Below are 27,977 nucleotides of genomic sequence, written 5' to 3'. Positions count from 1 at the left end.
CCCCCAATGTTTTTAGGGGGTGGTGGTGGGGCTGCAGAAGAGGAAATCAGAGAGATATTTTAAGTCTTACGGTTATATCTTCCTGTTTGTCTCCTCAGTCCCTTAATGAAATGATTTGTTTCTTTTAAAACCTTCTCACTAAAAATAGTTGGTCAAACTCCTAATTGCCTTAGCTGAAACACAAACATGTGAAAAGGAAAAAAGGGTTTTGTAAGAAAAACATTGAAGAAAATAAAATAGGATTTCATCTGGCATTCCCATCATCACTTGAAGAATTGTTTTGTAGTTACATCATCAGGAAATAAAATACTATCCTCTGAGGACCCTGACTCTTTACAGAAAGTAAAAAAGAGAAGGCTTGAAGCTCATATCACTCTCAGAGGGGTTCAGCTAAACTCACATTTTTTGTCATCTTAAAAACAAAAAAAAGAAACCCCTTCCAGGCAACTTTATTAAATCAGATGCCCATGTTTTTTCTAATGCTGGGCTAAGAAACGAAGAGGAAAACATTATAAAATAATCAGCTAACGACTTTCCATGACTTTATTATCAATAATAAAGAGGAACTGCCGTTACCCATGCCTTCCGCACATTCTTTTTGGCCATGACCTGGGTAGACAAATGAAATATTTCACACAGTTCTGAGCGTCAGCTGGAGCCAGAATACATTAATAAGCTTTCTAAGTTCTGGCTATCACTAAAGTACACTAGTCAGACACGACGAGTCTGCACAACACGGAGTTCCTTATATGGCAATGCAATGACGTAATGCTCCATAGGCTTGGGGCATGCAAGGAGTCTATCTCTCATTGTTTGGTGTAACTGCCGGAATGCTCACATCTCTGATGCTTAGGAGAACTGAAATCCCAACACCATAGAGCAATAGCTAAACCAGGGAATTCTACAGTCCATGCATAAAAGGTAAGAGAGAAGTGGGAGGAAAGCTTCTTTTAGCAACCAATGGCCATTTCTGGTTAAAAAATCATCAGCATCAATAATTATTTCCAAAAACACTGGATTCAGAAGATGTGTCCTGTTGCTCAAAGCTAGCATAACTATTGAAACAATTTCTAAACTTTTCTTCTTTTAAAAAAAAATTAAAAAATCCTGCAGATGAGGCATTTCTTTAATGTTAAAGGGGTAGTGGGAGAGCTATGAATTACGAACACTTTCCAAATGGGCCGGACAGAATAATGACTGCATTTAAGACTGTGGAAAGAATCCAACTGTATTGTAATACATTAAATAGAGCTACTGCATTTCTCTTTATATGGTGTGTTTATATGTGTATGTGATATATTAGAAGACATGTGTACACACATGCATGCTAGAATTTATTTGTACTTTTGAACATCTTTTATTGTAGTTTACAAAGAGGCATTTAAATTGTACTCAGAGTTTTGAAATATTGCTGGGAGCACAACTTTGTAATAAGGTTACACATTGTTTAAAACCATAAAACTAATTTAATTTATACAAACTATTCAAGTCCTAGGCACTCCTGCGTCTTGTGTGCAAATGTCAAATAGAAAGAGGAAAGAACTGTCAGATCTTAGTTTCAAGAATTTTAATTATTGGCCATATAGCAAGTGATGATGCTTTAAAAATTAGAGGTAATTCATTACCTTCTAGGGCTGATTCTGCAAGGTCCTAAACTTCCAGTAGCTGAGAGTACTCAGCACTTTTTAGGAGGTGCTCAGAATGTTGCAAAATCAGACTCTAATATGATATTGTGTTTTATGTCTGCATCCTGCAGAAACACTCCATTCTCTTATATGACTATACACCCAAACCTGTAAACTGTTACTCACAGGAGTAATCCTTACGCATAGGCATAATCCAAGTGCAGGCAACTGAACTATGCAGACAAGCACAGACTCAAGCACAAAGATTTGCAGGATCAAGTCCCAAGTGTACATCACATTTTCGTTATTCTACAGTCAATAAATTACATACGCAAATTAAGTTCTAAAACATATAAAGTCAGACTAACACATCCTATACATTAACCCACCAAGTAAACAAAAAAAACAAACAAACCAAAAAAGCACTATTATTTACTGTCCACAAGATCAAAAGGAATCTGTATAAACCGTTGGCAGAGGTTTGCTTTTATTTTATGAAATGTTAAAGAACCTGCAATATTCTAGTTTGGCAGTATACATGGAAGAATGAAAACTATTGCATTCGTGACCACTGATGCACTGTCACCTATATGTGGCTTTAAAGACGAACTACAAAATTTACTGTTATGAATTTTTTTTAAGAAGATTTTTTTCCCACAATAGACTAAGAACTAGGGCTGACTGGAAAAGTAAAACATTGTCTTAATATTTTCATTATAAAATGTTCTGCTTTTAGGCAAAAAATTGGCTCAGTAGGCATTTTCCAGATAGCTCCAACAACTTAATTTATAAACTGAAATTTAATTTCAATGGTAAATTTGGTACTCCTGTATTATTAGCATTGGCATTTAAGTAATAATCTCTCTCATCCTTGCTTTCAAGATAATCCCTATTATAATGAACAGGCAGCATTCACACCTTGGTTGATGCTTTCAGTCTGGCTGGCTGCACAGCTGACAAGAAAATGCTATATTGATTTGCAGAGTGAAAAGAATCCTAGCAACCACAATAATTGGAAGTTTAATTTTTTTAAATAAAAGTTTGGATTCCACTGTCGTAATCCCTACAACTTTTTCGCTATACCTGTGGCCTTCTATCCTCTGCCCCCCATCCCTCCGCCAAATGATCGTTTAAGAAAACACAGAGGTAACGGTGTTCCCTAATCATTATGTCCAACAGATTTAATTAATGCATGATTTAGAAAGTTAAACAATGTAATTACCAAATGTACAAAGGAGAAATATTCACTGAAGTAAAAAAATAAACCAGACTGCTTAACGCAGAGTCCAGTAACAGAGTCTCAGAAACTGCTCGTTTAGTCAAAGAACAAGAGAGTTCACAATTTGACAAGGAAACAACCATAGACAACTCAGTTATATGGAAATATTTCATATGCAATAGAAAACTGTTTATTTGATAAAGGCTGTAACTGGAAATGGAAAAATTCCACCCTTAGACTATTCAGCTCTTTTGAATCTAATAGAGAAGGAGGGAAACAGAAACCATGAATTACTGTTTCAACAATACCCACAGAACCATCTGTACTATAAACTGCAGTAAGCCTGGTTCAAATCATAGCATCAATCAATGCCTTAACACCTGTGTTCCCTGTAGTCAGTTTTTTTTTTTTTAATTTTAAGGGGAAACACTTTATTTTGCACTTTCTTAAGCCAATTCTGTTCTCATTTACACTGGCATAAATCTGGAAAAACTTGACTGAAGAAGTTGGCCCTCTGAATTTATACATCTACAGCTCTTTGCTTTGCTCCTTCCCCCATTTTATCATTTATTGCTAGTGTGTATTATTTCTCCCTACCTGTACTGACTTTTAATTTAATACAAATGTATTTAAATTGGGTACAGCCTATTTTAGGGAAAGATCTCATTATGATGAAGTCAGAAATGTCGTCTTTATCTTTTTTTCCCACTTTCCAAAATCAATAATACTTGTTATTTTGATTAATTGCCTGAGGAATGTATTGAGGACATTTGATTAACAGTCTTCAAACGTATAGCTCTTTATTTAAACGTAGTATTATGGTAGAAAACATTACAACACTCAGTGTGAAAAGGTAATAGTCCATGATAACTAAGACTAGCCCATTAGTTGTATGAAATATAATTTCTAAGAAAAACTGCATGATGCCCCTATTTCCTCTCCCGCAACAAAATAAATAATATGTAACTAGTTTTCCATCTCTAAATAACAGTACTTTAAATCTCCTGCCTCCTCAATCAATTCTAGATAAATCAGGACACTGCATGAATCTGCTAATTACCGGCACTTTTGTATGATTTATATAATGCTGGGACGGATTCTTCAAAAAGATCCAAAAAGCCATTCTTAATTTCACTCCCAACTGAAATTCCCATTATGTACAAATTCTCAAAAGGTTCATGCCTTTTTTAATAAAGATCTGTGCCAAACATACTTAGAGATGGGAAAGTGAAAGATTACTAATGGTGTACATTCTGTTGGAACTGTTCTGCAAGCAACTTCTGTCAACTCCTTGGTGTGGTCGTAACTAAATAATACTGATGCATTTACAATTAAAAACTGGTATCTGTAAGATAGTATCCTAAATATTTTATACTGTAAACGTAGTTAAAACCTTTAAGACCATTAAGTAAAGTTTTTAAGTTCTGACTAAGAGTTCAGTCTAATGCTTTTCACCTTTCATCTCACTGGTAAGAACATAACTATACATTACTGCTAATGTGAACTATTTTGAATTGTTTATGTCTGTCTGTCTCTTACTGAGTGGAACTTCTGAAACACCTCTGAGCTAGTTTGACGCAGCTGATAGGCTGGTCAGTTCAACCACTGACTCTTCAAAAACCATTTAGTATTCATCTCCAGGTGGGTATAAGGTACTGCCAAAAAATTATAAATCTAACGCCCTTTTAGGTAAATTAAGTCAATGGGAGCTGAGGCACTCAGCACCTTTCAGGGTTAGGCCCTTAGTTTGAAGTCTAACACTGTTTTCTCTTAATGAGGGCATGTCTACACTTACCTCCAGAGCGATCGATCCAGCAGGGGTTGATTTATCGCATCTACTGAAGATGCGATAAATCGACCACCGAGCACTCTCCTGTCGACTTCGGTACTGCACCGGAGCAAGAGGTGCAGGCGGAGTTGACGGGGGAGCATCAGCAGTCGACTTACCACAGTGAAGACACCTGGTAAGTAGATCTAAGTACATTGACTTCAGTTACATTATTCACATAGCTGAAGTTGTGTAACTTAGATCGATTCCCCCTTCCCCCCCCCCACACACACACACACAGTGTAGACCAGGCCTGAGACAAGAGCCAGTGTTGTTTGAGTTTTCAGGGTCCAGATTGCTCCTATTGAAGTCAATAATAAAACTCTCATTGACTGACCAATGGTGCAGGATCAGGCCTTTAGAACTGTCTCTCTCAAGCGTTCATAGACTCAGGAGAAAAAGTCTTTAAAGTGTTATTTGTAGCGATGAGTAACCTCGAATTTGCAAACAATCCAAAGTCAAACTCTCTCTCAGTGCTGTCTCCACATTAGGGCAGCTTAAGTGGGAGAGGAAAAGGAGGAGGAAGAGGGAAATGATAAGGGAAGAGAAAACTTTAAGCAACAGGTAGAAATAGATCAAATTCTGTGATTGGAAAATTAAGGCATACATGACAAAATAATGTCATAATATAATTCTTTTTTTAAAAAAAGTAAATGAAGTGGATGAATCTCATTAGAAACTGCTGAATGTTCAAACCAATTTGACTACAGGGCATTTCAGAAACAAACATATAAAAAAAGATTCCTTTTATCCTGCTCATTCAGGTGTACAATGCACCGTGCCCTTTACTGCCGCAAAGGCCACCCTCTGTGCACGTCCCATCATGCACATGCTGGCAACATGTGTAGCCGCTTTTTAGTTCAGCTTCAGGCAGAGCCCACAGCCAGTTGACTTCCCCAGAACAGAGTATACAGATACTGAGCCATCTGAGCGGAACACAGTCACCTTACAGATTAATGTTCGGGGTTGCTGAGTTCCTAATGGCATGAATTAGAATTGTGGGTGTTCAACCATTCAGAAAACTAGATCCTATGTATATCAGGTTGGGCACCCAAAATACATGACTACTTTGGAAATTTTGGTTTTAAGAGGGCAGCACTTTTCTGTCCTGAAAAGTAAAACCTGATTTACCACCATCAGAATCAGGGTTTTCTGGACCTTTAGAAGCCTTTGTGAACAGTTAGGTGGGTTTTCATTAAAAACAAAAAATAAAGCACACCCTTACTGATCCTACAAGGACGTCGTTCATCTCTGCCAGAATAGACCAGAACTGAATGTCCATTTCTATGTTTGTGCAGCACCCAGAACAATGGGTCTCAATCCAAATTGGGATCTTTAAGTGCTACTTCAACTTTTAAAAACTTAAAGCAAAAAAATCTTTTCGGACAAAAAATTTTCAGGGCTTTTTTTAATATTTCAAAATTCTACAAAGACGACACAAGTCCAATTGCATTTTCCTTTGTAGGCTCCCACAGAGCTGCCAAGAAACAGCAGCATAGACATAATCCTCCAATGTCAAGGCAACTTTGGCAACAATTTACATTTTATAAAGATATGTCTTAAACCTAGCATTTCAATGAACTGTCTTTAGAATTCAGTGTAAACAGCTGGATTTTTTGTTAATTAATGAATTTCTCCTTCAGTGTTTGCAAAGCAAATATTGCAGCTTGTACATGACAAACTAAAAGAGAAAACTAGAAACACAATTTAAACTAAGACTAGGTCTACACTGTGCCACAGTGTAGCCTACTGCGGTGCGAATTGCAGCCCACACTGAATTGTTATGCTCCAACTGCCCAGAGCATATTGTGTTGGTGAAAACTAAAAGGTACAATAGTTCGCATTGACTTAGTCAGGACAATGTTAATGCAAACTAGGTACCTTTTAGCTCATGCAAGCAGCATCCACACAAGACAGTTAGAGTGCAGCATGCTATTGTGCGCTACAATTCACATCCCCCATAGTCCGAACTCAAGGCCACATAAAGCCCTCAGTAGCATATTGTCGCTGCCCTGAGAAAAGGTAAACTGCATAAACAGAAAAAAAGTAGATTTAAATTATTTTTAACCTAGTTGTTTCTTTAAAAGAGTTGTCTCTGTCCATATTTTGGTATAAAACTTACATGAGATGCAGTCATCATATCCAAACTATAAGAAATAAGGAGATTTTAACAATATCAGACTTGCCTATAAATCACCTGGAACTATACACCTGATGTCATCCATCACATCAGGGAAAACAAACTCCTAAACCCTATGTGTATTATAATTAGCTACACATAGACTACATGGGGGGATGCCTAGTAACCCCCTTAGAGCCTAGTTTTCAACTTTAAAATATTCCTCCCAGTGTAATACTTTTTTTCAGGTTTAGCAGAACTTTCAAGTGGAACATTTTTGTTTCAGATCTCTGTGAAACCGCTGCATGAATAAAGTAGGCCTAATTCGTAAGGATGGACGCCTAAACAGGACACCCAACTCCACAGCTGTACACCTGAAATCCACCACTGAGCACCCTAACTTGGGTGCACATTTTTGAAAACTTCGGATCTCCAAGTGCTGCTAATGATTTTGCATGTGAACAAAACAAGTGTTCAGTTAATTTATGTGAAAAGATCTCTCCCTATTACAAAAATATTCTTGATTTGCAAAGTAGCACCATTTACATAAGGAGATAAAGCCTGTCACCAGCAACATAAATGAAATTCCCAACTACAATGACTTGCATTCTGGACAGTGAAATCGCTAATATTGAGAGGCCCAAACTGATTTTCTCCTAAATTTCAATTTTTTTTCTAAACAGGTCTCCCTGATACAAGGGAGAAAATTATCGACCCTCCAAAACAAGCTCCGCAACAATCTTAATATTGCATCTAGTAAACGGTAAAACCCAAACAAAGAAAACCAGGGAGACTTGATTTGTTGGGGATCAGAGGCAGTTGTTCTTGTGACTGGAGAATAAATATGCACATGCACTCACTGTCCTTCTGCTCCTCTCTGGGTTGGCAGTAGACTAAAAGTGACAAAACTCTCCAATTTAAATCCCTTGCTCACTCATAAAAGGGAGATGGCAGGAGAACAGAAAGGCAATACAGTATACATTACACAACTACATCCATCTTAACACACTAAGGGCAACATTATCCAAAGTGGCCACTGATTTTAGATACCTCCATTTCTTGGTGTCCAAACTGAGACACCTTCAAGCTTGTTTTTCAGAGATGCTGAATGCCTATTCACTTTAATTGGAACTGTGTGTGCTCAGCGTCTCTGAAAAATAAGATTCAATATTCCTTGAGGTGGGTACCCTAAAATCAGTGGCCACTTTGGAAATTTCTGGCCCAGACAGGCTGGGTTTGCTCTTGCTTTGACTGGTCTCCTCAGCCTAGAGGTTTAAACTGTTTCCACCATCCTTTTGAAGACAGATTTTTTCTACTTTGACGAGGAGTCATTAAAAAATTGCAGGTTTTAGGGAGGGTCCAATTTAGGTCCTGTCATTGACCCTTAGATATACTCAGGCTAACAAGGTTTGGTAACAAATCAACTGCAAGAACTTCTAGAGATAAGGTTTTCTTTTCACATTCTGCATTTGAACTCACTTTTAAATTAATGATAAAAAGTTTTATTATATAATGAATAAAAGTGACAGCTGAAAATAGGGAAATATATCCTAAACACTACAGATCAGCAGCAAAGGCAGGAATGATATTGGGATAGGAAAAAATCAGACAGAACATCCAGAATAATTTTGCAGTTCCTATGTTCCATGAAAACTGTATGCAGTATATAGATTTTACAAGGAAAACAGCCACTTGCTTTCACAAGAGCCTATCTTAGAGGTTTTTACGGTCAGGCTTGACAAAACCCTGGCTGGGATGATTTAGTTGGGAACTGGTCCTACTTTGAGCAGGGAGTTGGACTAGATGACCTCCTGAGGTCCCTTCCAACCCTGACATTCTATGATTCTATCTTTGGGCTTGGGTGTGATTTCTAAAACTCACTAACATGCTGTGCATTAATGGATCCATGTAGACTCCCTCGTGCACTTTAACAGAGATGTACGTTGAAGTGCACTAGGGAACCTTTAGGGTGCACCAGCAAAGTCTACATGGACTCACTAATTCACAGCATGTTAGTGCACTTTAAAAATCACACCCCTATGGTGCAGTTATGGTAAAATAAGTCTCTCTCTTGGCTTTAAAGGGATAGACCAGTTATAAACTACATTAAGAAACTATTGGCCACAGTGAGCATGGCTATACCCAGTAAATCTACTTTTTTCCACCCTACCAATTATAATTCCCCCCCCCCCCATGAAAGAAAGAAACATTTGGTTTCCAAAGCAAGCATGTTAGCCACTGCCTGTGTTTAAACAGCTCGACAACAGAAGCAGATTCTGGAAACAAACTACTGTTCACATTTGAAGTGGGTATATGACTAAAAGGATCTCCAACTGTGGCCTTCATGTTAAAGCAGAGAATTTGAATGTGAATGCAGTAAAACATCAAATAACAGGAAAACAGAAAACCCTATGTTGATACACAAGAAACAACTGATCTTTGGCTCTTGATAGTCAATAGTAGATCCCCAACCAGAAGTTCTCAAACTTCTGTACTGGTGACAGGGGCGGCTCTAGAAAGTAGGCTGCCCCAAGCAGCGCGGAGCGCTGCGCCGCCCTTCCCCGGTCCCGCGGCGGGTCCCCTCTTCCCGCAGCTCCGGTTGAGCTCCTGCCGGCATGCCTGCGGCACGTCCACCGGAGCCCGGGACCAGCGGACCTGCCGCAGTCATGCCTGCGGGAGCTCAACCGGAGCCGCGGGAAGACGGGACCCGCCGCAGTCATGCCTGCGGCAGATCCGCTCGTTCCGGGCTCCGGTGGACCTGCCGCAGGCATGCCGGCGGGAGCTCAACTGGAGCCAAATGCCACCCCCCCGGGAAATGGCCGCCCCAAGCGCCTGCTTGGCGCGCTGGGGTCTAGAGCCGCCCCTGACTGGTGACCACTTTTACACCACAAGCCTCTGAGTGCGGCCCCTGCTTAAAAATATTTAAAAAATAGTTTTTAATTTAACACTATTATAAATGCTGGGGATGGAGGCTGACAGCTCACAACCCCCACATAATAACCTCGCAACCCCCAAGGGGTCATGACCCCCCATTTGAGAACCCTAACCCCTGCTTTAATTAAAAGATTAAGAATAGTTGCTTCAACGGGGCTATTTTTGTCCCATCATGTATTATTAAAGGAGTTATTTAAATTTATCAAATGTATCTATCTAATAGCCCTTAGTCACATTTACAATATGGTCCTTAAAAGAATACACACGATTCACTGAGTAATATCAACTTTAGCTTTTGACTGTAGACTCCCATCCTACAATCTACTCTTAAAACAACCAACCTGCAACTACCTCACAATCAGCCCCTCAGGCAAGAGCCTGGGATAGGAAATATTCTTATTGACATGTTCAAGGCTTATGGTCAACAGACTCAGATTCTAGTGAACCAGAATATGATGCAATTTCCACACTTCCAACCAACTTGTTCAGATCTAACGATGTTTAGCAGGAATGATTCAGCTGACCTCAAAAGGCTGGTGAAGATCATAGACAGACAGGCTGTCCCCCAGATATCCAAAGATCCCATCACACTTTGAATTGTACTTGGAAGCAAAAAAGCAATCTTTGGAGAATTGATAACATATTTTCTGAAATTAACACTCTATAGCAGGCCTAAGTGGTGGCAGTCTGCACCAGTGATAGCTTTAAAGTGGTCTTGACTAATAACCTCAGGTACAGCACATTGCCATCAATTCAGATTGCCACATTAGCAAGAAATGGATGGATTTACCTTACCAGGTGTAGATGAAAAGATTCATTTTTAGATCAGAAATGAAAGTTATCTATAAGGGTTTTTTCACTGCAAATATAGTTTCCATTTACTTTTGATTTTGTTATTAAACAAATACAGGCCATTTATGTAAACCAAATTTACTAGGGTCTTTGTTTGTAAAGGCTTGACTGTAATACTTCAGAAAATTTAGCATCAACAAAAATTTATGGTGTCAATTAAGGTTCACTTTTTCTGCTACAAATACAATGGATTTCCCCACAAAACTACATCAAATAAAGTAATTGCACACAATGAAATTATAACCAGATTAGCATGAATGTATAATGCAAGTGATCACCATGTGATCTAGAGGCTGACTCTGGTAACTATAGCAGCCTGCTATTAACTAAAGGCTTTCTGCTTTAGCTTCATAGTACTTACAGGCCTGCTGAAGGTGTATATGAATAGGGTCATAGTTCATACATCCAGCAGTATACAACAGATATGCAGTCATGCCACCCATTCTGACCCTGGCTGAGAATTTGGCCCAGACATTTATTTCTATATAATACATGTTAAAATTATTTCAGAGAACATCTAGTTCCTGGAAATGCTGTGGGAAAATGACATTTATGGCCAGTCTCCTCTGAGTAACGTGATGAGTTATTGTTGGAAAACAGCCATTCTCAAAGTCATCCTAAAAACATTAGCTAAATTTAAGTACAATTTTTTTTGTATCAGGGTACTCGTTTAACTATACTCAGTGCTGGTTAAGATATCAGCACAGCTCCTGGTGGAACACGTACCATAAAGACAAAAGAGTAACAACAGCATCATGTAATACACAACTATGGATCTACATGTCATAGAAAGGAACAGAAGAACCAACAAATTACAAAACAGTTATCTGTGTAGAAACCACCTAAAGAATGCATGTCAGAGATATTCTTGAAGACTTGAACAGTAATATGCTATGTTCAGGGATGACTTAAAGGGGTTGCACTTCTGATAGGGACTTGAAGTTGCAAGTTTCATGACGGGCTTCATCAACAGGACTTACATTCAGCTGAATATGGCCTAGGCAATTCAATCATTTCACTCATTTTTTTAAAATAATTCTGATCAGAAACTAAAGACAAACTTCATTCTTCTTCTACTCTGGCATTTTCCATCATGTTTTTAAAAGTGTTCAAACATAGTTCCAGCTAAACAGCTTTAAAATAGAGGGCTCTGTCCTGTAGTCATTGAAGTCAGCGGCACCACTCACACACTCACACAACCAAGGGCTGTAAGACCAGGTCTTCCGTTTACCCACTCAGTATAGATGGGCCAAAAAACACAGTTTTAATCCTGGTGTATGGACTACATTGAAACAGAATGTAGACAGGCTCTCCTATATAGTATTTTTATTGTCACCCCTTAAAATTTAAGAATATTGTGGTATGTATGTTACTTAGAAGTAATTACGCATGCTTAGCTCTAAGATCTGAAATCCAAGCTAATTTATTTTCCCCTTGGGACTTCAGAACTGGGGCAGAAAATGTTATTGCACAAGCGCGGCTGCAATTCTATGCATAATAAATAAAATTTACTTAGAAATTTCACATTTCACAGTAGGTAGCATTTACTGCAGTAATGCAATGCTTAGTCACAGACTGGGAAATATTAATTTTATTTCCAGCCCTGCCAAAGACTTCCTGTTTTATACTGGGCAAGTCACTTAATCTGTCTTTGCCTTAATTTCCCCACCTGTGAAGAGAGAGGAAAAATACTTTCCTACCGCACAGGGGAGTGGGGAAGATTAAAGCATTAATTTTTGTAGCGATTTGAGATGCTCAAGATGCTATGGAAGAATTATAAAAAGATTTTCTATTGTAACCACAGATAAATTCTTGCACATAGTTTTCACTTGCTGTGTTACAGCAGCAGCATGCTGGCTGATACTTATATTCTGCAGAAATAACAAAACCCACCTCCATGTATACTTGGCCATAGAGAAAATTTAACAACAAGAATTCCAAGGCAAACACAATAGTTGCTTATCTTCAAGGCTTTCAGTATTTTGTAACAGGAGCTATTTGCAAGGATTTAATATCTGGCTGCTGAGAAGGGTAGAGTTTTCCAGCAATAAATTGTACAGTATGCACTTTTTAAAAAATGGAGGATGTAGAACACAGATTTCCCCCATAAATTCAATTTATTAAAAATGTAGTGGATTTGTAATCTTTGAATACAAAAATTAGTAATGGATTTCATTGGATTTGTCTTGATTTTTGAGAAATGGCAATACTTAGACCTTTTAAAGCATTTTCAAGGTTAACCATTTGATTCTGAAAATATACTGTCAGATAGGTCAACCTTATTATCCCCATTTTATAGATGCAGAAGTTGAGGTATAGAATTTAACTTTTTCAAGCCAAAGAGGAAGGTAGAGGCACTGTCTGGATTAAACCTCAAGATTTCTTGCCTCATAGTCCTGTTTCTCTGACCACTATACCACATCTCTCAAGACTAATCTTTCCATTTCCTCCTGTAAGCTTTCCATCTGCAAGACTATAATTTCCTGGCTGACGTAAATTCAAGGAGTTCCAAATTCTGGTGCTGCATCTGAAGTTACTTTCTTTATTTCTGGCTTCACAGGCAATTTGCTTTGCAGAAAGGAAGCTGGGAAAAGGATGCACTATGGTAATATTAAAAACAACAACAAACCATTAGCCAAGAAAATAAAAGCATCATGTAGGTGTGACCACACACTAATAGTTCATAGTTTCATTTAAAATTGACAGTCAAAGAGGAACCAAGTCTTCAGAACAGAAAAAGATTAACATTTATCTTGCATGCACAATTATATGCAATTGTCATATTAACAATAATATATGTCAATTCTAACATCAAACAGAAATTATTCAAATAGCAGTTAAATCCAGGAAAAGGGGGGGGGGCGTAGAAAGCTGTATCTCAAAATGTAACATCAGAACAGTACAGCTCAGCACTCATACTTCCATGTCCTCCAAAAGCTGTCTCTCTTCTGTGGGAGTTTTTCAAGGATAACCCCAAGTAAAGCTCATTACCGTAGTCTGGTCAGTACAGAGTTCACTTGTAACTATGTTTTTTCAAAAGAACTCGCACTCAAATTTTTGAGACCAAAAAAAAATAATAATAATAATTACAGAGACACACCAATAACTTGAAAACCAGATTTCCATGGGAAAAATTTTACCCACTGTTACTTGTAACACCAGCGATTACAAGAACTATAAGAAAATAGACAAAACAATTTTTTTCAGCATACAAACTGCTGGGAGTAAGCCAAAACCATTTAGAACATAAGAACGACCATACAGGGTCAACCCAATCATCCGCCTAGCCCAGTATCCTGTCTTCCAACAGTGGCCAATGCCAGGTGCTTCAGAGGGAAAGAAAGAACGGGTAATCATCAAATAATCCATCCCCTGTTGCTCGTTCCCATCTTCTGGCAAACAAAGGCCAGGGACACTTCAGAGCATGGTTTTGCATCCCTGAAAATCCTGGCTAATAGCCATTGATGGACCAATCCTCCATGAACGTATCTAGGTTGTTTTTTTTAACCCTGTTATAGACTTGGCCTTCACAACATCCTCTGGCAAAGGTTTCCACAGACTGACTGTGCGTTGTGTGAAGAAATACTTCCTTTTGTTTGTTTTAAACCTGCTGCCTATTGATTTCATTTGGTGACTCCTAGTTATTGTATTATGAGGAGTAAATAACACTTCCTTATTTACTTTCTCCACACCAGTCATGATTTTATAGACTTCTATCATATCTCCTCTTAGTCGTCTCTTTTCCAAGCTGAAAAGTCCCAGTCTTATTAATCTCTCCTCCAAGGAAGCTGTTCCATACCCCTAATAATTTTTATCCTTTTCTGTACCTTTTCTAATTCTAATATATCTTTTTTGAGATGGGACAACCAGATCTGAATGCTATATTCACGATGTGGGTGTACCATGGATTTATATAGAGGCAATATGATATTTTCTGTACTATGATTCACAACACTGTTAGCTTTTTTGATTGCCGCTGCACACTGAGTTGATGCTTGCAGAGAATTACCCACAATGACTCCAAGATCTCTTTCTTGAGTGGTAACAGCTAATTTAAACCCCATCATTTTTTATGTATAGCTGGGATTATGTTTTCCAATGTGTTGTACTTTGCATTTATCAATTTTGAATTTCTTTTGCCATTTTGTTGCCCACTCCCCCAGTTCTGTGAGATCACTTTGTAACTCTTTGCAGTCTGCTTTGGATTTACCTATCTTGAGTACTTTATCATCAGCAAATATTGCTCACCTCACTATGAATATGTTGAACAACACTGGCCCCAGAACACACCCCTGGGGACACCACTATTTACCTCTCTCCATTCTGAAAACTGACCATTTATTCCTACCCTTTGTTTCCTGTCTTTTAACCAGTTACTGATCCATTAGAGAACCTTCCCTCTTATCCCATGACAGCTTACTTTGCTTATGAGCCTTTGGTGAGGGACCTTGTCAAAGGCTTTCTGAACATCTAAGTACACTATAGCCAGGTCCCCCTTGTCCACATGCTTGCTGACCCCCTCAGAGAATTCTAGTAGATTGGTGAGGCACAATTTCCTTTTACGAAAATTATGTTGACTCTTCCCCAACAAATTGTGTTAATCTATGTGTCTGATAATTTTTTCCTATAGTTTCAAACAGTTTGTCTGGTACTTCAGTTAGACTTACCAGCCTGTGATTGCTGGGATCACCTCTGGAGCCTTTTAAAAAAATTGGCATTACAATAGCCATCCTCCAGTCATCTGTTACAGAAGCTGATTTAAATGATAGGCTACTACCACAGTTAGTAGTTCTGCAATTTCACATTTGGGTTCCTTCAGAACCCTTGGGTGAATACAATCCAGTCCTGGTGACTTATTACTGTTTAATTTATCAATTTGTTCCAAAACCTCCTGCTCCTCAGATTTGTCACCTAAAAAGAACCGCTCAGGTTGGGGAATCTCCCTCACATCCTCAGCCGTGAAGACCAATGCAAAGAATTCATTTAGTTTCTCTGCAATGGCCTTATTGTCCTTCAGTGCTCCTTTAGCATCTTGATCGTCCACTGATCCCACGGGTTGTTTAGCAGGCTTCCTGCTTCTGATGTACTTTAAATAAATTTGCTGTTACTTTATGACTCTTTGGCTAGCTGTTCTTGAATTCTTTTTTGGCCTTCCTAATTATACTTTTACACTTCATTTGAAAGAGTTTATGCTCCTTTCTCTTTTCCTCACTAGGATTTAACTTCCACTTTGTAAAGGATGCCTTGCTGCCTCTAACTCCGTCTTTTACTTTTGTTGTTTAGCCATGGTGACACTTTTTTGGTTCTCTTACTACGTTTTTAAATTTGGGGTATACATTTAAAATGAGCCTCTAGTATGGTGTCTATAAAAAAGTTTCCATGCAGCTTGCAGGAATTTCACTTTTGGCACTGTACCTTTTAATTTCTTTTTAACTAGCTTCCTGATTTTTGTCTAGTTCCTTTCTGAACTTAAATGCTACTGTGGAGGGCTATGCTTTGGTATTTCTCTCTTCCCCTTCCACCCCACCCCACCCCCGGGATGTTACATTTTATTATGTTACGTTCACTATTATCAAGCGGTTCAGCTATATTCACCTTTGATTTTTGGCATTGACAGCAGTTGTTGTGTATAGTCATTTTCAGAGATTTTTTTTTTATTGGTCAGTTCAACTTCTGTCTTATGCACTAGTGTGATACTGTGCACTTCTGATGGGGAGGAGTTTCTGGGAAACACACTTCCCAAAGCCCTGCATGAGAACAGTTAGCAATAATAGCAAAATTTGAACTGAAACCAAGGAGGCAGTCATATACAAGAAGGATAATGTGGGGAGACGGTAGATTCTAGCATGTTTTTTGCTGCTATTCTCAGGACTGCTCAAAAGACTTAATAAACATCAAAAGGAGAGCAAACTGTTATAAGTGTTTTTCAAGGAATGTTGAGAGGCTGTGCATACTACTCTCTCTCTCTCTCTCTTTTTTTAATGATTCTGCGGCACTGTCAAAGTACGTGTTCTAACAAAATATTAAAATTTTCTAAAATTAGTCAATTAAAAGAGTCAAGTTACATGTCCCTTTTAAAGACATACATCGCAGCCTTGCAGATAAATTATATCTTGATATACTTAGTGGGGTATATTATTTTCTCTGTGCGTGTTTCATTTTAATTTCCATAAATTAAGTTACTCGTGCATCCAGACCACAAAGCCTTCTGTTTATGATCCCAACAGATCTCCATCTGATTAGGTTGTATGGAGGGATAATCACCAAAGTACATTTAGATAAAAAAGAACTGTGGTGGATAACTCAAGAGCTAATACACTTTCTTAGCAGTCAATACTGAACTGGTGTCTTTGGGAGGATATTAAAGGAGCATTGCATTTTAGAGTAAGACTAAAACCAAAGCCCCAATCATCATTGGTTGTTATAGAGACTATTACTTTTTCTTCCCCTCCTGAATTTGTCTCTGTGTGTCTGTGTACACATCCAGCATCGTGACTAACTTCCAACTCAGGTAAATATATTCTGGTTACCTATTCTCTACAATTACAGATGAAGAAGGTATGCCTCACTTCTTGTCCTAAACTGGTTCTGTTGCGTTTCATCCCAGAGGCGGCAGCACAGGTCCCTGTATATTTAGTTATTTGTCTAGGAATGTTAAGTTTATAAAACAATTTGGAATTATAAGGATGATATCAAGATGTGATTAACTGCCCAGTGGAGAACATACCTTAATGTAAGAGTTCCCATTTTAAATTAAACTTTCATATCAAGACATTTGTCTGGAAATGCTTTTGGATCTTGTATCCGATGTGTCTTTTATTTTCCTTTAGCTCAAATTTGGACTTAATTCTTAAAAAATCATTTAAAAATAATGTCAAATACTGAGATGCACAATTTTAAAATAAAGTGTTGCCATTCTGTTGGGCAGTGCTGACAGATCCAGATAAAGCCAATACATTATATAATACCTGCAGCATGCTGTTGCTGCTATGATTTTAGAAGCCTTTGATTTTCTTTATAAAAGGAAAAAAGTAAGCACCAATAAAGATAATACATAGGACACAAAAATAGCCATAACATAGGTATTCATAAACATTATACATCAATAAGTAGAATTGTAGGGGAGGAAAAATTTATGCATACACGTCCCAAGATTGGAAAATAATTAGTAAAGTCAAGCTTTACTGCCATAAACTATGAAGGAATGCAAGACTGACTTTCTTCCGGAAAGAAATACTTAACTCTATTGGTGTCAAAACTCACACCAATTTGTATGACTTACCAGAAGTGATAAAGCATGTTTCTTTTCTTGTTAATGGCCAGGCTTTGGCTTTTCTAGTTACTGGGAAGAATGCCTCAGACAGAGTAATAATCATGATTTCATTTACATTTCAAACTTTCAGCTTAAAATTTTTGTTTACATTATACAAAGGAATTTCAAATACATGTCCAAAAACATGTTAGCAAGTCTCCTCAAATTGACATCTGTAGAATATTTGCTGAATGACATCTTAAAATTAACTATAAACACATCCGTAAGCTTTACAAATACAGAAAATATTTTAGGTTTACACACAGCTTCCAAGACAGACACTAGAATTCTCTTCAAAAATATGAATCTGAAGCTTTATAAAAAAGTCTCTGTGTGTCTTAGGCACTTAAAATATCTGTCATTTCCATGTCCTGAACCAAAACTCTAGCTACAGCTGCTTCTTCACTATTTGAAGGGAGACTTGTCGAGGTCCAAATTTTATAGGCCGAGGTCCCTTTCTGTTAAATCCTTGAGAATTTGTCCTTTTCAAGGGTTCACTGTGCAGAAACGTTGGTCTGTTTTACTCTTGGTACTTAAAAATATATATTTCATTCTTGAACAGACTAAATATGAGAAACAGAGCGAGACGCAAAAGATTACAAAAACAAGGATCTTATGATCACATTCCTGCCACAATCTCTTTAGTTTCTTCACAACACAAACTTTAAGAGAGCACTTCCCCTACTGTCCCACAAAAATTCAAGTCAAACTATACTAACGTAATATAATACATGAAGATACTGGAAAACCCCACTTATAAAACATAACACATGACACCGTAAAACAAGGTGCTGTTAGATATGTTTTGTAAGAGGCAGAGAGTCATATGATACTAAATATAATCAGTGCAATCTAACCCAGTTGAATCTAACCCAGCAGTTAGGTATGGAGAAGAGTTTAATACGTATGGAGACTCTAATAGGCTATAATATGTGCATTGAAAAAAGTTAATTATGATGAAAAATGAGAGTTTCAAGGATGACAAATATGATTTTTTTTTAAAGAACAGGCAATTGGCATTTCATATATGTGTGATGATAAACCAGAATAAGGTTAATAACTTATATAACTATAACAGAAGCTCTGAAGACAAGCAGTAATAAGACACTGCTTTGACTCTGTTTAACTACCTAACATTCATGTCTATAAAAACAGCTTCCAAGACCTGTTTTTGCTGGACCAGATTCAATAAGTGCTCTTGTGGTCCCATGGGATCAAGTACTTGGAATTGTCTATGAATGCTTTGTCTAAATGATATATCTATCTTTGTCTAAAATGTAACTACATTCTTATGAAATACAACTCAAAATGAAAATAATTCAAATATTTAACCTAATTGGACAGTCTGATGATTTATTGATGATTTCCTGTCCTTCCTGATCACTCTCCAGTAAAATGTATTAGTGTCCTTTAGAGGAGACTTGGCAGGTTAAAAATCACATTAAAAAAAAAAGGACGGGGGAGGAGGGAATTAGCTATATTATAGATACAACTTAAAGTATTAAACCTCAAAACACTGTACAAAATCAAATTTGCTTGTCATCTTTTACGCTGTTTCAGGACTGACTCAGTGAAGCACAAAAAGTAAGTGCACATTGCCCACCAGGTGTACTGCTTGCTACTGTGAAAAGTCCCACAACACCCTCTAGGTAGTCAAGTCCTGTTCCTGCAATGAGCTCCACATAGGAAGACTCCTAGAGAGAGCCCCTCAAGGTCCACCCACACCGAGCTCATTGCAGGATCAACGTCTTAAGTATTTGCAGGAAGGGATTCTCAATCTGGTCAATGAAAACTAACTAGTCAGTTTCATGTTTTTCTTATCAATTTCACTTTCTGGTTGGCTAGTACTGTAGTGTGATGCCTGAATTGCAAACACTACAGGGAAATGTTCACATCCAATCAAAAAAGACAATGAAAATATTTATGATATTAAGGCAATTTATTTTACTTTTGTCATCTCAACAACAAATACATAACAGCACTGATAAAATCCCATAAATCTCATATTGTATACACATATACTATATGTCTAAAATACAGAAACAAAAACTAAAGTTTAACATACACATTAGTTTCACAGTCACCTTCCTAAAATTATTTTCCAAAAACCAGACAATTATCTTACAATTATGGATGTGAAGAAATTATGAGCATTATCAAAATATTCCATTTTGTATTTGATTTTCTCTAGTTAAACAGTATTTTTAAGAAACCTAGATAAAAATACAAATACAGTTGAAATATTTTGGAAATTTTATTGTAATTTCTACATTGTCCTAAATGTAAGAGGTATGTGTTTTGTTGCTGTTGGTGGTTTTTTGTTTTCCTCTAATTTTGGTAAGAAATTTTAGGAAAACAAACATGAAACCAATGTGTTTTGTATTTTTATTTTTGCACTGTTTATATGCATTTCCATTTTTTGACAAACATTATATGTATATGCAACAGGATTTTAAGGTAAGGTAGATACATTATTTAGATTATTGTGATGTCCTCTATGCATTTGGTGTTTTCTAAACCCAGGGAGGATATAATCCATGCCCCCAAAAGCATACATTTTACAAAGACAGATGTGGGAAAGGGAATGGGAATAGGATACAACATAGAAGCAAAGTGATGATAGCTATTGTTTACTTGGGTTGGGTTTTTTTGTTTTTTTGTTTTTTTTTGCAGGCTGGGGAAGAGATGAATTTGTGGGTACAGAAACACTTGCTTTTTATTACCAGTAGGTTTTCAAAATTCCATTAAAAAAAAAAAGTTAAGTGAGGATAATGTTTTCAATATACTGCAGACATCCCTTCCAGATGTCTGACTAGGACTTCAGAATGACCAAACTGACTGGGCCCCAGAGAATTCACCCAGATTAGACATTGAGCCAGGACAGGTACCAGTAATATAATTAGCTTACAGACGCAGAACAGACTTGATCAAAGCTCAATTTGTGTACCTCACTTGAGTCTCAGGCCCTAATTCAGCAAAGACTTTATTAAAACTCAGGTGGTCCCTTACTTTAACAAGCAGTCCCAGTAACTAGTGAGATAATGCTATAGAAGAGAATGAAGATACAAACTGGAATGCATATGCAGTACATATATTGAAAGATTTCTGTGACTACTCACTCAGACACCAGTCAACTGAAACATTTAAATTAAAGAAAAATCTGTTAACTAAATTGCATTATAAAATCACTATAAAACAACCATGGAAAAGTTAGAACTGTTTAAGGTTTTGTGGCCAACCACGTCCTCTAGAAATAAAACTTTAAGGCATAGCAAGAATTCAAACATTTTTGTTTTTTGGGAAAAGTAGATATCACCTAATTAAAAGATAATCAGTAATATATTCAACAGCTAATTTAGGTATTTCTCATTTGGTCCTTGTCCAGAAGTATCCCTTTAAAAAAGAATGATCAAGATAAGGAAAAAAATTGATAAAGTAAAACCAAGACTAATAAGTTGGAATAAATTCAATCAAAATTATTATAAGATGGCTAACCTCAGGCACACACAAAAGCTGAACAAATCCAAGTGAAACTGCTAGTTATGCTTCTGTTATGGTTTTGTGTCTATGGCAACACCAAATCATCAACTGAACTTCACTACTAAAGCACTCAGAGGTAGGGGTGGGGAAGACAGGGAGATTTACACTGTTGGGAACACAAATGCAAGTTGTAATATATAAAATGAAAGAGTCAAGCAGAACTTTTTTTTAATACCAACAATGTAGTAATAAGTCTTTGACTGTTGCTCCTGCCATCTTGAGCAGACTTCCTGTATTCATCTGCCTTATCAACCCACTGTCATTTCTCAAAGTTCATTTAAAAAAATTCTCCCCTTGCCTACGTCTTTTCATGTCCATTTCCCAATTATATTATTAAAAGCTCTGTAAATAATTTAACAATGTTTGTAAGAATGATTCCATATAAGTTAAGCTTACTACATTTTATTATTATTGTTCATGCTGTCAATTTTGCACATAAAGAACTTCACTGCAGGAGCAATGATTTATTTGCTGTAACAGAATAAATACCTTGGGTACAGTGAATGTGCTGTGAGAGATTTTGTATAGCCAATGTCGGAAACCTCTACTCACTGCCACCATTAGAAAGAGACAAGTACCAGATCAACCTAAATAGTATCAGCAGCTTTCTACTACCATGTAAGAATCCAGGCTCTATTACTGCCAAATGGGTAGGTGTTGCTGAGACTGCATGCTAAGCCCTCAGGACTATGTTCCTCAAGTCACTGAACAGCTTATTAAGGAGCAGCATGGATGGGAGTACCACCTAGTTCTTCCTGAATGAGATGATGATGATGGTAACATGAGCTTTTAGAAAGAGTCTTGCCGCATAATCTCTTTTTTCCTAATGAATGTTATTTAATATAGATATTACACGCACAGACACTTGGTGTGCAGAGATTCTAGTATTTGTGTTTCTATTATGTTTTTTGTTTCTACTTATATTTTTCACATGCTTTTTTAACGCTTCAAGGAGCTTACTTTGTGGGTCAGAAATAAGTAAAAAGAGCTGATGGAAAGGAGGCAGAAATAGTGAAAAGGTCAGGTTACATTTTATTTCAGCCCCATCAATGACTCAGAGACAAAAAAGAAAGGCCCATGAAAAGATCTAAATACTAAGATATTTGGGTTTATTCCGGTTCCTGCAGGACACAAATGCACAGTCCTAACATACACCTTTTACCACTGAAATATCCTCTACCTCGATATAACGCTGTCCTTGGGAGCCAAAAAATCTTATCGCATTATAGATGAAACCATGTGATATCGAACTTGCTTTGATCCACCAGAGTGCACAGCCCCGCCCCCCGGGAGCGCTGCTTTACCGCGTTAGATCCAAATTCGTGTTATATCAGGTGGCGTTATATCAAGGTAGCGATGTACTTGAGCTACAACAGTTACAGGTAAAACCTGATTTTAGGAAAATCTCAAGGAACACCTCAAGCCTTCACGAAAAGGCAAGGTTTCATACTATGACTTTCAGATACACCATCAGACCTGAGTTTTGGACAACAAGGAATTTGGGATTTTTGAGGTGCAAAACAACAACTACCAACCTATGCATTTACCTGTTTACAGCAGAATTAGACTGCTACAAGATGGCAAGGATCCCTTTTCACTTAGAAGTGGCTGACACACTGTTTTTGTATTAATTTAGCTGTATCAGTTGTTACACTGACATAATTAAATCAATGCAACCCCTTACTATGGACATCCACATTAGACTGTAGTATTGATTTACCTACATCAATTTCTAAATAACCAATACAGCTAAATAGCTATAAAAACAGTTTGTGCAGACCAGACCTTAGGAACCAGACAATTTAATTTTGTTCTACAGTGGGTGTCTGAAGCTTGCCCAATTGATGGAGTTGCACCGGCAAATGCAGAAGCCTGAAGGCTGTACTGTACCTTTATTGCAGAAACAGTTCGTAGAGCCCACAGATGTGAATAAGCAACATGGACTGGCATCTCCGGTTAAAATGAAGCACTTAATGTGAGGACTTCTAGTCTCTGTGGCCTTTTCCGCTGCACAACAAAGTCAGGCAGCCTCAGGTTACATCATAGATTGTACTTTGCTCACCTCTACTCTAGATGGTATCATAATTCTAAACATATGTATTTTGAAAAACTCTACTACAAAAACTACTACAAAATAAAACAAACATACTTTGTGTTTTTTCAGATTGAAAAAGCTGATTGACCAAGAAACAGCGTATCAGGCAAAAAAAGAGAAGGAAAACAACAAGAAAATAACCAAATTGAAAGAAGAACTGACAAAACTGAAATCATTTGCTTTAATGGTGGTGGATGAACAGCAAAGACTTACAGAACAGTTGAACCAACAAAGTCAAAAAATCCAAGAGCTCATCATTACTGCAGAGCAAGTACACGAGAAACTCACCATTGCGGAAGCAAAAGCAGAAGAAGAGAAGCAGAAAGCCATCAGGCTGGAAGCAGAATTGCAAGCGCAAACCAATAAGATTTCCCAAGAACAAGAAACAATGATGGCCAAACTAACCAATGAGGACAGCCAGAATCGCCAGCTCAGGATAAAATTAACAGCACTCACGCGACAAATTGATGAATTAGAGGAGACTAATAAATCTTTACGAAAAGCAGAGGAAGAACTGCAAGACATAAGGGAAAAAATAAATAAAGGAGAATGTGGAAATTCCACCCTTATGTCTGAAGTAGAAGAATTACGGAAACGTGTCCTGGAAATGGAAGGTAAAGATGAAGAGCTCATAAAAATAGAAGATCAGTGTAGAGAGCTTAATAAAAAATTAGAAAAAGAAGCAGCACAAAACAAGAACTTTAAAGCAGAAGTTGACAAACTCAACAAAAGAATTATGGAGCTGGAGAAATTAGAAGATGCTTTCAATAAGAGCAAACAAGAATGTTATGCTCTGAAATGCAATCTCGAAAAAGAAAAAATGTTAACAAAGCAATTGTCTCTGGAGTTGGAAGGCTTAAAAGCTAGAATTGGAGAGCTTGAAGCCACTGAAATCAAGTTAGAAAAAACAGAATTCACACTCAAGGAAGATTTAACTAAACTGAAAACATTAACGGTCATGCTTGTGGATGAAAGAAAGACAATGAGTGGAAAAATAAAGCAAACAGAAGAAAAGTTACAATCTGCAACTTCCCAGCTTCAGGTGGAGCAAAAGAAAGTGATGTCAGTTACAGAAAAACTAATTGAGGAAAGTAAAAAGGCACTGAAATCAAAATCTGATGCAGAGGAAAAAATGTCCAGTGTAACAAAGGAACGAGATGAACTGAAAAACAAACTTAAAGCAGAGGAAGAGAAAGGAAATGATCTCTTTTCCAAGGTAAATATTCTAAGGAAAAGGCTTCAGTCACTAGAAGCCACTGAAAAAGAGTTTCTTAAAAATAAACTCAAAGAGACAACTAAATCAAGCACATCCTTACAGCAGGAGAACAACAAGATTAAAGAACTTGCTCAAGAAGTTGAGAGGCTGAAAAATAAGCTGAAAGAAATGAAGGCCATAGAGGATGATCTCATGAAAACTGAAGATGAGTTTGAGTCTCTAGAGCGAAGATACATCAATGAACGAGACAAAGCTACATTTCTATCAGAAGAACTGGAGGGTGTGAAAATGGAACTGGCTAAGTATAAATTAGTAGAGAAGGCCGAGTCCAACCAAGAACAGTGGCTTTTCAAAAAACTTAAAGAAGAAGAAGCAAAGTCAGGGCACCTGTCTAGAGAGGTAGATGCATTGAAAGAGAAAATTCACGAGTACATGGCAACAGAAGACCTAATATGTCATCTACGGGGTGATCATATGGTCCTTCAGAAGAAATTCACCCAGCAAGAAAAGAAAAACAGAGAGTTAGCAAGAGAAATTGATAGCCTTACCAAAGAATTAGAGAGATACAGACGTTTCAGTAAGAGCCTTAGACCGAGTCTTAATGGAAGGAGAATTTCTGACTTGCAGGTTCTCTCTAAAGAAGTCCAGACAGATCCAGCAGACAATGAACCACCTGATTACAAGAGCCTTGTTCCTTTAGAACGAGCAGTCATAAATGGGCAATTGTACGAAGAGAGTGATAATGAAGACGAAAACAATGATGAGGAGCAAACAGTGTCTTTCAAATGCAATTCATCCATTGCAAATGCAGTAAACAAAAAGTTATGGATCCCATGGATGAAGTCCAAAGAAAGCCATTCTCAAAATGGAAAAATTCATGACAAACAGAATGGAAATTGTGCACAGCCACGAGACTTAGTTCTAAGTCATACACCTGGTCAACCTCTTCATATAAAGGTTACACCAGACCATGGACAAAACACAGCTACCCTTGAAATAACAAGCCCTACTACAGACAGTCCTCACTCTTACACTAGTACAGCAGTTATACCCAACTGTGGCACACCAAAGCAAAGAATAACCATTATTCAAAATACTTCTTTAACGCCTTTAAAATCAAAAATAGCTGACGGTTACATGAGTCCAGAGCAAGCCATGCCACCTATCACATTGGCTACTTTTGCAAGATCTCAAACTCCTGAATCATGTGGCTCAATAACTCCAGAAAGGACAATGTCTCCGTTGGCTCTGACAGGTTCTTCAAGTTCTCCAGAACAAATGCTTTCTCCAGAGCCTTTGGAAATAGGTGCCAAGCATACTCTTTTTAGAGTATCCCCAGACAGGCAATCATCATGGCACTTTCAAAGATCTAACAGCACTGGTTCAAGTGTAATAACTACTGAGGATAATAAAATCCATATTCATTTAGGAAGTCCTTATGTTCAGGCTCTTGCTAATTCAGCAAAACCTTGTACTCCAGTTCAGGATAACAGAACTCCAGCACTAACTAATGGAACACCCAGTAAGCCTACTAGTAAAATCACAAGCAGTATCACAATCACACCAACAGCCACTCCTCTCCCACGGCAATCACAAATTACAGTAAGTAATGTCTATAACTGATCCCCATCCATGCTGACTCCCTTACCAACAACCCATCTTATTTTTCATCCCAGCAAGAATAATTTGGAACACCCCCTTTATTTTGGGAGAGATCTGTGCATGAACTGTACAATGCTATTTGGGACTAACGTTAAGTTTTGCCTGCTTAGTCATATCAAGTGTGCACTTACTGTATATCTTTTCACTGAAATATCTTTATGTAAAATATTTAGTCTTCCACTTGTATAAATGCATCTTTATGTATTTCCATTTTCCATAACTCACATTATTTTTGACTGCAAGGTGTATTGGTGAAATATTTTAACATTACAAAACAGTAAATAATTGGTTGTTTTTACCATTGCTTGCAGAATTATTTGTTCTTTTGGTGTGTGGGTGTGTGCGCGCATTTTGTATTTTTGCATGTATGACAGACTTTTATTTTAATCCCTGAAATGCCTGCTAAATACAGATAAGAATGGTTCCATTACCTTCCTTCTATTCTCCAATGTTTCCTAGCCTTATTACTCAAATTGTTATTTTTAGATCAAACACACACAAAATCACATGTACAGTACCAATTTTAAGTGCATGATGCATAAATCACATGTTTTGGGGCATGTCAATCACTGGGGATTTTGAGAGTGTGGATTTTTTTAAACACTTTGTCATTCTGTTAAAACTCAATCTGTTTCCTCCTTCAAATCTTTTCTTTGTAATTGGGTTGAGCTGAGAAGTTTATATCACAGAAATATTTTCTTTTTCTGTACGGTAAGCTCTTAGTCTACATTAAAAATACTAACGTTTAAAGACTTTGTAAGAATGTTAACAGCACATTTACATTTTAAAAAGACCAACCAGAAGAATGGCTCCACAACATGATTTTATTATTCAAAGTAGAAGGGAAGGAGGCAGCAGGGTTGGAACCTAGATTACAGTCCATCATTCTACATATTAGTTAGGCACAGTGAAGAAGAGAAAGCAAAATGAATGATAGGACACATTATAATTTCTGAAATGATAAAATGAGTTGGTTACAAAAAATGAGAATACTATAGTCCAGCTATTTGAATTTATACATTCTTACATAGTACAGACACTAATAATACAATGCCGCTATTTAGACAAAACTGCGTCACGCACCGCAGCGATGGACGCTATATTAGTGCATATAATAATAAATAATGACAATAGTATAAGCAATGCTGGCCTCAATTTGTCTGTATACCAAGAGTAAGAAGCAATCAATGCTAACCTCTTGGAGAACATTACATACAGTGACACCAGAGCTTCATTTTGAATTATTTATAAGGCCAAAAGATCCTGAATTCACTTCCCCAACACCTCTCTTTCTCTAAATAAGGAGCTACTACTGAAATTCACTCTTTTAAAAACAGCTTTTTAAAAAGTTAAACATCAATTTTAATTATGCATTTAGAAAACAAATCTTTTCACCACTTTGCTAATCATCATAAAGACATTTGTGCAGAAATAGAAGCTCTCTACTTCATATATCACAGCTCAAGATGAACTGGTCAGAATAAAGATAATCTTTTCCATGATTATGAACTGTGATATTAATTGTCCTTCAATACTGATTCAACAAAGGATTTTAAGCACATGCTAAAGCTGAAG

At 37.3% G+C, this 27,977-nt stretch overlaps 2 protein-coding genes across 6 annotated transcripts in view; one reads left to right on the top strand and one right to left on the bottom strand.

Annotated features, from left to right (window-relative positions):
• Positions 1-27,977, bottom strand: part of CMSS1 (cms1 ribosomal small subunit homolog) — a 385,325-nt gene that overhangs the window by 327,221 nt on the left and 30,127 nt on the right. The window lies entirely within an intron of this gene.
• FILIP1L (filamin A interacting protein 1 like) overlaps positions 1-27,977 on the top strand; it is a 157,073-nt gene that overhangs the window by 104,896 nt on the left and 24,200 nt on the right. The window contains exons 1-2 of one of the 3 annotated variants that reach the window (XM_039537790.1): positions 790-921; positions 23,594-26,890. In XM_039537790.1, the coding sequence (XP_039393724.1) occupies positions 911-921; positions 23,594-26,363 (2,781 nt within the window). In that variant the 5' untranslated portion in view covers positions 790-910 and the 3' untranslated portion in view covers positions 26,364-26,890. Of the gene's footprint in view, positions 1-789; positions 922-23,593; positions 26,894-27,977 lie in introns of those variants that run through there. The other 2 variants (XM_039537797.1, XM_039537781.1) reach the window with 2 other exon arrangements.

The sequence above is a fragment of the Mauremys reevesii genome, linkage group 1 (genome assembly GCF_016161935.1).
Source record: "Mauremys reevesii isolate NIE-2019 linkage group 1, ASM1616193v1, whole genome shotgun sequence".
In the NCBI taxonomy this organism is placed as follows: domain Eukaryota; kingdom Metazoa; phylum Chordata; order Testudines; family Geoemydidae; genus Mauremys; species Mauremys reevesii.
This window is presented reverse-complemented; position numbering and strand designations above follow the sequence as displayed.